Source organism: Palaemon carinicauda, chromosome 12, assembly GCF_036898095.1.
Source record: "Palaemon carinicauda isolate YSFRI2023 chromosome 12, ASM3689809v2, whole genome shotgun sequence".
Taxonomy (NCBI): domain Eukaryota; kingdom Metazoa; phylum Arthropoda; class Malacostraca; order Decapoda; family Palaemonidae; genus Palaemon; species Palaemon carinicauda.
The window spans coordinates 116,245,712-116,260,480 of NC_090736.1; the positions used below are offsets into that span (position 1 = coordinate 116,245,712).

General features: G+C 34.6%; 2 protein-coding genes across 2 annotated transcripts in view; both read left to right on the forward strand.

The window, feature by feature from the left end:
* LOC137651014 (uncharacterized) overlaps positions 1-13,152 on the forward strand; it is a 22,449-nt gene extending 9,297 nt beyond the window's left edge. The window contains exon 2 of the mRNA XM_068384152.1: positions 11,794-13,152. Coding sequence (XP_068240253.1) covers positions 11,794-13,152 — 1,359 coding nt within the window. The remainder of the gene's footprint in view (positions 1-11,793) is intronic.
* Positions 13,153-13,891: 739 nt separating this feature from the next.
* Positions 13,892-14,230, forward strand: LOC137651015 (uncharacterized). The gene has a single exon (XM_068384154.1). It carries the CDS (start codon positions 13,892-13,894, stop codon positions 14,228-14,230), a length of 339 nt encoding a protein of 112 aa, XP_068240255.1.
* Positions 14,231-14,769: the final 539 nt, after the last annotated feature.

Here is a 14,769-nt window from a genome sequence, read left to right on the forward strand (position 1 = left end):
TATATATATATATATATATATAAATATATATATATATATATATATACATATACAATATATATATATATATATATATACTGTACATGTACCACTTTTTGAGGAGGTGTATCCTAGTATAATGAAAGGGTTTGTTTATCATTATGAACAACATAGATGTGCTCTCCAACGCCACCCATGCTAATGTGGTTTATTCTGAGCGATTGGGCAAGATTCGCTTGCCCTCACCAATCTGTATTGACTGGTGTGGTGATGAAACAGCCAAAACACAAACATGAATAAGTAAATACTTATGTTCTTTGTCCTACTCTGGACTGGACACACCTCTATTTCTTTTCCTTTTTTGTTTGCGTATAATTTATGAATTTATATATAAATATATATGCTAACAATCAATCATACACGCACTTACTATATATCTTCATTATCATCTCTTCCTTTGTCTGGTGACGCGAAGGCACTTAGTTAGATTTCGCCAGTCATCTCAATACTGAACTTACACATAAATACTTATCCACTCATCATCTCCTACTTAGCGCTCTAGAGTCCTCAGCTGCTTAGGCGTGTGTCTTTAAACTCTTCAAGTGCTTTGAGGAGCCCAGTTGAATGATTAGTGAACTAATCTACCAAGGGGAGTACGAATAGTATGCTTGTCATCCTTATGCTATTCACTTTACTGTATTATCCTCACTTTAGTTAATAAAGGAATTCAGATTCGCTGATATTACACTCTTGGTTACATTTAATTGTCTTTCAACTCGTTGACGCTGTTAAAAATCATATGTACTCTAAACACATTTTTGTTTAATCTCTCTCTCTCTCTAGGAAAAAAAATAATAGACGTCTCTAACACTTTAACAGCGAAGAAGAACAGAGAGAGAGAGAGAGAGAGAGAGAGAGAGAGAGAGAGAGAGAGAGAGAGTTTTTATTTGAAGAACATGTTAATGATATATTTAGAGAGAAACAGAAATAGAGAGAGGACTTCTTTAAAAGAGGTTGTTAATGCTATCTTAGTTTTCTTTGCTTCACTGTTTTCTTTCTTTCTGTTCATCATGCTGGCTTTTCTCACAAATGATCGTTGCCAACAATCTCTTTAGCCTTTATCCCTATCAAAAAAAAAGTGTTCAAACTCTTCCAGGGTATTGCTACGATATCTTGTAATAATAGTGACGTATGCAGTGACGTATGGGCATGGTGGTGGGCTTGTAACTCGAACAGTCGTATGCGTAAAAACCGCCAAGGTTTAAATTTTGGAATTCGATGCCGTAAGGTGGAGAAAATGTCGTGACGAGGGGACGAAAAAACATCGTATTCCACACGGTAACGTGAAAAAAATATAAACTGGGGATGCCGTTCCCCAGGGGTCTACTGTATATATATATATATATATATATATATTCGTATATATACTATTATTATTGTTATTAATTTTTGCTAAGCTACAACCCTAGATGGAAAAGTGGGATGCTTATAGCGAGAAGCTCCAACAGGGAAGATAGTCCAATGAGGAAAGGAAACAAGGAAAAATTAAATATTTCACGAACAGTAACATTAAAAAACAATTCCTATATGAACTATGAAAACTTTAACAAAAATAGATTAAGAGAAATAAGATAGAATAGTGTGACTGAGTGTACCCTTAGGCAAGATAACTCTCATCGAAGATAGTGTAAGACCATGGTACAGAGGCTATGGCACTAACCAAGACTAGAGAAAAATGGTGAGATTTTGGAGTGTCCTTCTCCTAGAAGAGCTGCTTACCATAGCTAAAGAGCCTCTTCTACCCTTACCAAAAGGAAAGTGGCCACTGAACAACTACAGTGCAGTAGTTAATCCAGTGGGGAAGAATTGTTTGGTAACCTCATGTGTTGTCAAGTGTTTGAGGACAGAGGAGAATATATAAAGAATATGCCAGACTATTCGGTGTAAGTGTAGGCAAAGGGGAAATGAACCGTACCCAGAAAGAACGATCCAATGTAGCATTGTCAAGCTAGTCAAAGGACACACACACACACACACACACACATATATATATATATATATACATATATATATATATATATATATACACACACACACACACACACACATATATATATATATATATATATGTGTGTGTGTGTATGTGTGTGTGTGTATGTGTGTGTGCGTGTGTGTTTTGTGTATTTGTGCGTGTGTATGTATGAATGTATATGATAAAAAAGAAAACTGTCAGGCAACAGATGGGTATAATATCCGCTATATAAAACACAGGTATTTTTATGAGGCCATATTGATTATATCTGGTTTAAATAATACAAGATGATTTTAAAAAACGTCGAGATAAATTGGACTTTCCCTGCAAAACCAGAAAACCTCTTTCGTTCACAGGTTACCTTTGTAAGGGATAGTGTCCTCGGCATTGTTGCCGATGCAATGGTTCTGCGTATCCATGAGAGTTTTCCTTCTGCTCAATTCCCTGAAATATGAAAGAGTACTCATCATACCTAAAAAAAAAAAAAGAAAAAAAAAAAAAAGTTTATGTAATACACGCATGAATTTTATAACTAATTTATTATTAAGATTGTAACGGCATAATTATCGTCATCATTGCGTTTTTTGTTTCCTAATAATAACTCAAGTTATTATTATTATTATTATTTTTATTATTATTATTATTATTATTATTATTATTATCATTATTATTATTATTTCGATCACAGTCTTTTGATTGGAAGGTATTTATATTGTAGGGATTTGGGTTGTATCCTGCCTCCTTAGGAGTTTATCACTTTTCTTATTATGTGAGCTATTCCTAGGATCACACTTTTCTGCTTGAGTCCTGGAGGTCCTTCAGCCAGTGGTTTTATAGATTCCTTTACAGGGATCTTTTGATCGTGGCTAGTGTTCCTATGATTATGGATACAATTTCCACTGGCATATCCCATATCCTTCTTATTTCCATTTTCAGGTCTTGATTCTTATCCTTTTTTTTTCCCTCAATCTCTCTTCAACTCTGGAGTCCCTTGGTGATGTGACATAAATGGATGATACTTTTTTCCTGATTTTTTCAATCAACGTCACGCATCACCCGATCTGTTTGGATACCATAGTACCAGAGGATGTTTATCTGATCGTTTTCTATTACTCCCTCACATTGGTGACGTACCTCTTATTATTGCAAGGTAGCTAAGTTTTCTTGCACAGGCTCCAGTGAAGAGCTTTTGCCACTGAATCATGCCTCTTTTTGTACTGGTTCTGTGTAAGTGCTGGGGATTTGCTTGCTATGTAGTTTATGGTTTACTTTTTTCATGTAGCAATTCCTACATAGGGGAGAGATTTAATTTCCTTCTATTGTTCTTTGAACACATCCGGTTCTTAGGGCCTGATCTTGTGCTGTTGGTATCATTCCTTCAGTTTCTTCCTTGAGCTCTCCCCTCAGTAGCCATTGCCACATGTCATCGCTGGCTAGTTCTTTAGTGTGTCTCGTGTATTGTCATGTCCTCTTTTCTGTTCGTCATTCTCTTCTCTCTGTATATTTCTGAGTCTTAGTCCACTTTTATCAGTCCTTCTTCACATACATTCTTGAGCCACTTGTCTTCACTGGTTTTCAAATATTCCCCATCAGCTCTATTTTCGGTGTTGACACAATCCTCTATACGTAGTAGTCCTCTTCCTCCTCCCTTTCGTGTTATGTATAGTCTGTCTGTATTTGCTTTTGCTTGTAGTGCTTTGTGTTTTGTCATATGTTTTCCAGTTTCTGGTTAAAGCTGTGGAGTTCTGCCGTCGTCTATTCGACTATCCCTGTCCTGTATCAGATTATTGCCACTTTCCTGTTGTTATTGCTTTATCATATTTCCAACATTGAGTTCTGACTGGAGAATAACCTTGAGTCTCTGCGTATATTCTTTCCTGATCGTGTCGTTAATATCTCGGTGTCTTATATCCTTTCCTTCCATCATTATAAGGTATTTGTATCCCTTCTTATCTATATGTATGATATTGCTCCTATTTGGTAACTTTATCCCTTCAGTCCCTGTTAATATGCCCGTTTGTATGTTGACTGAGGCACATTTTCTTATTCTGAACTCCATCCTGATGTCCTCAGATACAATCATTAGAGTCTGGATCAAGGTATCTATTTCCTTGATGTTCTTACTCTACAGCTTGATGTCATCCATGAACATCAGATGGTTAATTTTGATGCCTTATTTCTTGAGTTGGAACCCAGTATCCATCTTCTGCAGTAATTTTGTCCTGATCCTAACACCTGCTCTTCTTATTCCTGAGCCTGTAAGTACTGTTTTCCAGCTACGCATTGTATTTATGAGGAAGCAGATGGTGTTTTCCTCTGTCCCATATATTTTCAGGCATCCTAATAGCCATGTTTGTGGTATCTCAGAGTCAATCATTGCTTTGATTGGGTTGGTTTTCCTTCTCTTACTGTACTTCATTACCATTTTGTCTAGCAAGAGCTGGTCTTTTGTGCCCTTACACCTTCTGCAGCCTTTCTGTTAGTGGGGTATAGTGTGTGTCTCCTCTAGGTAGTTTTATAACCTTTCACTGATGATATATGTTAGTAACTTCAACATTATTAGTATGTAGGTAATACCCCCGTAGTTACAGGCTATATTATTATTATTATTATTATTATTATTATTATTATTATTATTATTATTATTATTATTATTATTATTATTATTATTATTATTATTATTATTATTATTATTAAAAGTACAAATAATGAAATCAATGCTGTCTATAGTCTTTGGATAAAATGGTAAAATATATAAAAACCACTCCATCATCTGAAAAATTAGGATATATTTAAGAAATGAGTTAGGCTGGGGTCATACATATGCAACTAAGTTCTGCGACTCTCTGCGATGGTCAAAAATCTAAGAAATTGCGGAAACTCTACCGATTGTGCTGCTGTTTTATGCAGGAACTACCTGTTGCACGCTTCCCATTAGATTCCCGTTTGCTTATTTTTGGACTTGGGTGACTGTTGGAGAGCTAGTTGAACGGGAGTCGTAATCTACTACATCCTGCATGGGATTAAACCTGTAAATAATCGGGACTAGTGTGGATCCTCATGAGATTTATTGCGAGGGCTTGAAAATACAGATCAATTACCACTTGATTACCTCTAGATAGTCACTCGAGTTGGCAGTGAGTGCACAATAATTTGCAAGGAGTATATGAAGGGAAGTTTCTTGATTTACTTCATTCGTAGTGATCAACATTTTTTATTTTTCATATTCTTTATTTTCCATTTACGTCATTGATAATGATTGTCAATTTTATTTATTAACATTGTTTTCCTTATTGATTTCATTCAGTGACAATTTAACACAAATTAATCGCTTTATATTATTTATTTTATTTTTTCAAGTCATTGATAATGATTGAAGATTTGATTTGTTCTCGATCATTTCCATTATTTATTTCAGTCAGTGATAATCTGACTTACTGTATATTTATCCATTCATATTCTTTATTTTCTATTTAAGTCATTGAAATTGATTGAAGATTTTGATAGTAATAATAATAATAATAATAATAATAATAATATTAATAATAATAATAATAATAATAATAATAATAATAATAATAATAATAATAATAATAATAATAATAACTGAGGAAAGGAGACAACAGAATAAACAACCTGATGTACAGTTAGAATCAAAGGAACACCGACACTCAGGGGAAATCTTTCGTCAGATGTCTCTAGTGTTCCCATGACAAAACGGACAAGGAGTTGTTCTTCTTACAACTTCTACGAAATGGGCTGCGCATTCTCAAACCTTAGCGAATCAGACAGTAAAGGGCCGTATTTGTTAAGGAAAGTATACAAATGTTACAAATCAAGTTGCCATATCTCAATCCTGTATAATCATTTGACGTCTCAACTTTTCAATACAAATACACAACACACACACTATATATATATATATATATATATATATATATATATATATATATATATATATATATACTATTATTTTCCAATTGCTAATTTTTACGTAAGAGGGACCAAGTAGAAACTTTCCAGGGAAGGGGGGGGGGGGGTTTGCTCTCCTTCAACCCCCCTGCCCCGGCGATTCTGACACTGACTCACTGAGCAAATAGGAAAGTCATTTTTGTTTTAGCGGTTGTGGAGACAGGCTGCTTGTTGACTCATGACACAGCTTGTAAGATATTGTATCAATGCCTGAGATTTATTTGATAACCGTCAATGTTCTAGTAAATTTGGCTAACATAATTTATTATTAGTTGATTTGTAAAAGATAGCAGCAGTAGAATATAATAGCTGTTGTTGATGGAAGGTCGATAAGTACCGAATTTTAAGTATTAACTTTGCATAATAGATAATCGATAATGGATACAATAGATACTGATGACTGCAAAGCACCTTGAATACAATCAGCATTTATTATTTTGCATCGAAAATAACTTATATTGAGGTAGATGAGGACGCTATCACATTTTGGCAAAGGGTTTAGAAAATTTGTTTTATTGACAAATAATAGTCTCAGAACGACATAATTTTCAGAAATTTTGTCATGAAACTACAATATGCCTATTTTCCCAAAATTAATTCCCTTATAGTTTTTCCTGAAAATATACACGAATAGATGGCATAAGCACGAAATGATTCGCCATTCTAATACCCTGATTGCAAGTTATAAATGATTATATAATTGCTAGTAGCTTTATCTTGAGAAATTAAACAGCTTTGAGATCAAACCAACTTCTTATCAATTTCATGCACAAAGGTCTTACAATCTGTATTCAAATAGGCTTAGCTTTGTATGATAAAGTCCTTATTGACAGTGATCAGGTGCCCGAATTAGCCCAGCTATGTGGTGCTAGATGTTGATCTCTTGACCGGGTAAATTACGCAAGGTAGATGGGCGCTTAACTAGCGAAAAAAGCATTACTATCCGTGAAGCTCTAGTTCGGGTTGTTCGAGCAAAAGCTATCCATACCAGTTCCTCAGCCTATCAGGTTATTAGTTAAACCACAATTTCTACAGCTGGTGCCGTGGGTAGCAGAAAGGAAACACCTCATATTAAAATTTCTCGGAAATAAAAGTTTGATTGTCTTTTTAATCACTAACTCATACAGCTGAGGAGCGATACTCATGGATTCCTAAATATTTTCTCTCATTCTTTAGATTTTATTTCTTGAGCTTCTTCCTCTATCCCCTGATTCATTATTTAATATTTGTGTTTCTTTTTATCATTATTTATTCATTTATTTATTAAATATTATCTTTAAAATGAATGCCCTTCTGCCTCGGTGCTCGTCTTGGGGCGTCAACTTTGGTTCTTAGCTTCTCACTGTGCCTCCATAAAAGAAATCTCTCCCAAGCGGCAGCAGATACACCTTCACTTGACCATTCCAACTTGGAACTATTTGATATTTGTGTGACACCAAGACAAGATATTCATTAGCTGGATTCCGGAATAAGGCATTTGGAGATCTGTATTTCATTTTCCTCTATCTTAGTTTTTACAATCTCAATCGAAGTAAAAAAAAAAAAAAAGAATTGCATTGTGAAGCATGCTTCCATGAATAAGTGGTGCCCCTCAGATTTTTTATACCATATACATCCCATTCCTCTATCATTATTCCAGTTAACGAAAATATCTTAGTCGATTTTAAAGCAACTGGTTAAATATCCCTACAGAGCATTCAAGGTATATAGAGGAGTATAAAATATAATGATCAAACTATATGCAGCCGAACAAATGTTGATATACGGATCCTTAAGGAAGCAAATCCTCCAAACGCCTAAAAGCAATTATAGTTATTTTCCCCAAAAATCACCCATTATTAGTTTCGATAATTATCAAGTGAATAAAGCACTTACGATAAAGATTGAATTAGCAATGTAGTAAAGATTTTACTATATATGTTTAAGATTTTAGTTCAAATGGCAATGCTAATCCTTCGAGGCCAAGATAGCAGACGGTGAGATGACAAAGCTCAACAATGGGAATATAAAATAAATGATGAATAAAGGGAAAGTGGCTTAGAGTCTAAAGACTGAAACGGTGCATACCCCTGAATCTGAATAATTTGGGAAATATTTTACACTTAAGTATCCTCACGTATTACGAAATGTTATAATCAATGAATATCTATAAACTGTAAGTACTTTTTAGCAGTGAATCTAGCATCTGAAAAATAACGATAACCTTTTGGGAGCATAATACAATCATTTCTATTGGAAACATTGCATAATAATGACAAGCATTATTTTGATATGCATAAATGTCTAAAAAGGAGTTTATATGCTGTTACATTACTTCATTAACTAGAGTAAGCTCAAACCATTTGATCTCTCTCTCTCTCTCTCTCTCTCTCTCTCTCTCTCTCTCTCTGAACGTCCTTTATGTGGGTATAACTCATGTATGGTGTTTTTATTAATATTTTTTAACATAGAAGCATAATTGAAATTACTTATTTAGTTCATCGGTAACTTGAACAAGACTAATGTTAAGATAATCAAATATAGCTTTTAACGGTAGGAATTGTTTAGCTACGTGATTTTGTGTACTCATAATATATTTATATATATATATATATATATATATATCATATACACACATATATATATACATATATATAAATATCATATACACACACACACACATATATATATATATATATATATATATGTATATATATATATACATATATATATATATATATATATATAATTGTGTGTGTGTTTGTGTATTCAGTATTTGTAGTGGATATTTGAGACGTCAAATGAAAACTGAGAATGCTTCCGCTAACAAAGACAGCCGATTACTGTCTTTGGTTTAACAAGGTTGGAAAAGGCTCCGCCCATCTCGTAGCAGTGGTAAGAGGAGCAACTCGTTGTCTGTTTTGTCATGGGAACACTAGAGACATCTGACGAAAGATATCCCCAGAGTGTCGGCGTTCTTTTGATTCTGACTGTACATGTATGACATCAAGCTGTTCGAGAGAGATGATGAGGATCTAGACATTATATTCCATATGGCAAGAATTGTATCAGGAAACCTCTAAACTGAGTGTGTAATATATAAGTGTGATCTATTTAACATAAACGAAAAGTAACTAGGACAGAAGGAATAAAGCTGCCTGTCGGAAATGTCCTCGAGGATATAGATGAAGCATGCCTTAAGTATCTCAGGGGGTAGCATGAGATGCAATAAATATGCAAGAGATAAAGAAAAATATTAGAAGAGAATATAACGAAAGAAAATAGCCTGCATCCCTAAACGTTCCTTAATGTTAGGAAAAACAATAAGCACTCAGCATTTCCCCTGAAATACAACAATATCCAAAGAAGTTCCGATGGAAACAACAATGGAGGTAACGGCGCAATTCCGGTGATGATTACTTGACACCACTTGAACGTTTTACTGCCTTCGGGATAATGATATTTTGAAAACGAATTGGAAAAGTCTTCAGGTCTCTCTCTCTCTCTCTCTCTCTCTCTCTCTCTCTCTCTCCGGTTCTTACTAGAGTTTCTCTTTGATAGAGGAAATAACTTCAGGTTTCAGTTCATCAGTCTTACTCTAATTTCTGAAGCAAGGACGAGACTATTTTTTTTGGATATTTCGCAAAATCGATTATTTTTTTTTTTTTTTTTTTTTTGAAAATCCTTATATACTTCTTTTTTTTTACTTTGCCATTACACATTTTTCTTTTTCAATTCCGAAATTCTCTCGTCTCTTCTGTTACGTTTTGGTCTATAATTTATTATAACAGAGATAATCTTGAAAAAAAAATTGAAACAACCTGACAATATTCATTATTTTTACTAACAACAAACAGTTAATTTCAACATTCCAGTTATTGTTTAAGGAAAGGAAACTTCATGAAATAGTTCGATTCTTGATTTGCAGGAAAAAATCCAAGATAACCTGAAATAGATCCCAAAATCTTTAAACATTCAAATTTATTATACTAAAAGAAAATTGCCAAGGAAGATTGAAAAAAAAAATTAACTCATACTCTTAGTTCGTAGAAAGATTGGGCCCCTCCCTCTACCGCCTAATTTAATTTTTCTAGAGAATAATATCAAAGTAAGGTCATTTTCATGAAGAATTCCTGAGGAAAATCTCACATTCAAGGAGATGAAAGAGGAAGTCCATTTGCTGCTCTCTTAAGATGTTTGTTCGCTCATTCTTCTACTCGGCAATTCTTTTTCCATCATGAACTCTAAGGACTATTCTGCATATCCTTTGCATATATTCTGTTTTCTTTTCTTTAATTATTTTTTTGTTGGTACTTTTCTTCTAAATTTAAAAGATTAAGTAAGATAGAAAAAAAATCATACCTGATAAGTTAGACTTAGAATTTAATGATTCAAATATGACTTTTTTTTTTTTTTTTTTTTTAACCTAGACCTACAACACAGGTTTGCTATTTCAACTATCTACTGACTTTATATTACTACGAAGGCAATTTTTAAAACACTGAAATGTATTGAATCAAAGAAAATCATAGAGTATAATCTATATAAAATAATGAAATTTGATATTCACGATCCCGTAAACACACCCCGAAAATCGTATTGGCTTCATTGTTATATCAATGCAATTTTGAAACTTATGTGATATTTTATTCAATTACATTTGGTTAGTTTGTAACGGAAGACTATCATCATATTATTGAGGAGAAACTCAGTATGAACAGATGACAAATATAAGAAAGGTCTGCAGGTTTTCTTAGGGTATGGAAAACGTTACTCTAAAATTCAAAGTTAAAAGAACAGCAAGTGTCTAGTACGTGAAAAAAATTGAATGAGTCGATAATTACAACCCTATTATAAATATGCTTGTTCTCAATAATATATTTATTCAATTATTCGTCTACTCTCTCGAAAGAATAAGCATATTTAATTTCATAAAACGCTTAAAAGATTTTATCTATAATAATCCATAAGTAGGAGTAAATATATTTTCCAGAGATATTATTTAGTTAATATTTTTGAAAACGTAAAATATTTCTGGCGTAAATCTCAAAGGATCTAATTCGTTATATGTGAAAGAAAAACCACACCGGAACTTGACAATTACTCATATAGAAATTAAAACTGTCAACCCTACTTGATTACTTAGGTTATTTATCATTATTTATTCTCTTTCTAATAACCTTTTATAGTTATTATTTGTTCTTTGTCTGTATTTTTTTTTCTTCTGGACTGTTTTCCTATTAGGGCTTTTGTGCTTTTACTGTTTTCTTTGCCAAGTTGTCTCATAACATAGCTGATAATAATAATAATAATAATAATATTAATAATAATAATAATAATAATAATAATAATAATAATAATAATAATAATAATAATAATTTGATTTAGAAAGGTGTCTTCTGCATATTCGCTTGAAAGGAGTTTCCTTATAGTGAATCTGAAATAGCACCACCATTTTCTTTTATAACTTATGTTCCAATGTTTTTTTGTTAGTTTTCTTGGTTATATATTTAATTCTGTTTCTCTAACTTGAAGTGTATATTGAAGTACAATTAATATAGTGTTTGATATTTACAAGTCATCATATTCATGTGTGTGAATTTTGTAACTACTTTTGCTTAATGTACGTATCATTATGTTTACTTAAGAGCTTAGTTGTTCTAATAAAATCAGAGAATTAAAGAAAAACATGGTTTTCCTTCGAGCCCGACGCTCTCCTTTTTCCATACCTTCCTGTACGATGTGGGCTTAAATAATACCCCACATTTTGGTGCCCAGACCAGGGATCACTCCCTCTAAGAAAATAAGTAAGTAGCGCGGTGAGGATAAAGGAGAAGTTAAAGAAGACAAGGACGACATGTCGAGGGTGGGTGACAAGAGCTTCCAAGGCGCTGAGTGACCTTCTGGAGTCTTGCACCACAACTATTAGTCAATTTGAGTATGCCATCAAGGAATACGACCAGAGACGAGCTAAGTTGGATGAAGTCCAAGAAGCAATAGTAATTGATGTAGCTGAAGAAGAACTAGAACAACTTTTGGATGAAGCCCATGAGTTTAGAACAATAAGTGTGCAGCCTATGATACAAGCTGAAGATCAGATAAGGAAGTTAGCAGCAGCAGCGTGTCCTGGTTCTAAAGCTGGCAGTATAAGTGGACAGTCTTCATCTCGAAAGTCTGATATCACTAATGTCAAGTTACCCAAGCTGGAACTACCAAAGTTTAGTGGTGAAGTGACCCATTGGCAGTCCCTCTGGGATCAATATAATTCCCACATCGATGCAACAGACCTTCCAGTGATCAGTAAGTTCACTTATTTGCTGTCTTTGCTGGAGGGAGATGCCAGGAATGTAGTGAAGGGACTAGTTTATACCAGTGCTAATTACCAGGTTACCTGCAAACTACTGAAGGAATGCTACTACAAGCCAGAAAGGATTATTTTTGCTCATGTCCAGGCATTGTTAAATGGTGAGGTCAACATTAATGTCAGCGGACCCAAGGGTGTGGCACAGCTCTGGAAATTACGAGATGACATTCTAATACACATCCGCAGTTTAGAGGCGCTAGGCCTCACAGGAAAACAATGTGAAGTGTTTCTTACACCTATCATCCTCTCTCGTTTGCCACGTGAACTGCGGCTAGAGTGGGCCAGGGATGATGATGGACATGAGAGTGATTTAGATTGGTTACTGATACTTTTAGACAAGGAATTTTCAAGATTAGAAAATTCTGAAGCCTTTAAGGGAAAAAGTAGTAGTAAAGTAAAGAAAATTGAAAATAAGAGTTCTAAAGACAAGGTGTATTCAGCCGCAGCCCTTCATGCTTCGTCCAAGCAAGAAAACAAAATGTGCAGTTTCTGTGCATATAAACACAAATCAGAAAACTGTTATGGTGTGCTAGAATTGAGTGGAAAGGAGCGAGGTGAGAAAATGAGAAGTTTATGTCTGTGTTTCAAGTGTTTGAAGAGTGGACACATGTCAAGAGACTGTAAAGCTCGTACAAGGTGTACAAAGTGTATCGGTGCCCATTCTACCGTAATGTGTGGCCTTAGGCTGGAAATGAACCTAAAGAGGGAGGAAAGTGAAGCAAAGGAAGGTGCTGTTGGCAGTGACAAGCCTGGTGATGTGGCACTTCTAACAGGGCAAGGTGGTAACTGCCATTTTACAAACTGCCAAAGTTCAGGTGAGTGGTAGTGATGGTACTGTTGTCATTGCTCAGGTAATGTTTGATAATGGTGAAGACAGGTCTTATATAAGTAGCAAATTTGTGAAGAAGTGTAAACCACTATGGATCACTAGTATACCTATACCATACTCTAGTTTTGGCGGTCATAGTAGTGGAAAAAATGAACACAGAAATGTTTATGAGTTAAAGTTTTGGGACTCTGACAAGAAAGTGGTACGTATTATTGCTGCGGAGATTCCCAGAATATGTCAACCCTTGGTTAAGCCTATTTTACCAGATTCAATACTTAACGCTTTTTCTCATGTTGTATTAGCTGATGATTACCACCATTATTCTCCCATTAAGATTGATATACTGATCGGTCTATATTTCTACTGGACACTGATTTCTCAGGTAGATGCCTTCCAAATTAACCAGGGCGTAGCCATGAAGTCTCTCTTTGGTTATGTCTTGAGTGACAGGCTGTATAAAACCAATGACTCTTGTACCTACTCTGTACCACAATTATTGTGTATCTCCTCTGTTTCAGAATCAGATTTGTGTAAGTTTTGGGATTTGGAAACTGTAGGGGTTAAGCCTAGGGAATTTGTTGAAAGTTATAGAGAAACCAAAGTTTTCAAAGAATTTGAGAGTACTGTGGAGTTTGTGAATGGTCGCTATGAGGTGGCACTGCCATAGAAGGATGATTCTGCTAAGGAAAAGCTTTTGAATAATGCTTTTATAGCCCATAAAAGGTTAGGTAGGCTAATGGTTAAGTTAGAACACGATAAGGAGCTTAAGAAAGAGTATCAAAAAGTGTTTGATAGTTATGAGTCTGATCACAAGATAGAAGAGGTACCAAGGCAGGAAATTTCAGGTGTGAATTCTGTGTACTATATGCCTCATCGTCCAGTAGTTAAGTTAAGTAGTTCAATTACTAAGATAAGACCTGTGTTTGATGACTCTGCCTCTTGTTACAATGGTGTATCATTGAATGACTGTTTGTCCTCAGGCCCATCACTCAACCCTGACTTGGTTGAGGTGCTCATTTGCTTTCGTCGTTGGCCCAATGCTGTTACAGCTGAAATAAGAAAGGCCTTTTTGTAAATTAGTGCACAAGAGAAAGACGGAGATGTTCATAGATTTTTATGGCCAAGAGACGATGGTACATTAAGACCCATGAGATTCACACGTGTACCCTTTGGTAACACAGCAAGCGAATTTCTGTTAAATGCCACTATCAGACATCATTTGGATAAGTGTCCCCCAACTAGTGTAGTGCAAGATTTGAAGGCTAACATGTATACAGACAATTGGTTGAGTGGTGTGGATTCTGCTGTAGAAGCAGCTGATAAGTTTTGTGAAGCCCGTAGCATTTTAGCTGATGGTAGTAGGGACCTTACAAAACTTGTATCAAATAGTTTGCTAATTACTTCTCAGTTATGTGACAAGTTACCCTTTATAAATTCTGATGAACTCAATACTGTATTAGGCCTCAAGTGGTGAAACTCACTGGACAGTTTCTCCTTTGATGGCATAAACTCTGATTCCTTTGTAGAAGCAGTTTCTACTAAGCGAAGTATCCTTAGTGTGATAGGTAAGATTTTTTACCCTTGTGGATTAATTAGTCCATATGTTATGTATGG

Bases quoted from the DNA above. Each gene is read 5' to 3' on its own strand.
- LOC137651015 (XM_068384154.1), top strand. From the start codon at position 13,892: ATGGTTAAGTTAGAACACGATAAGGAGCTTAAGAAAGAGTATCAAAAA.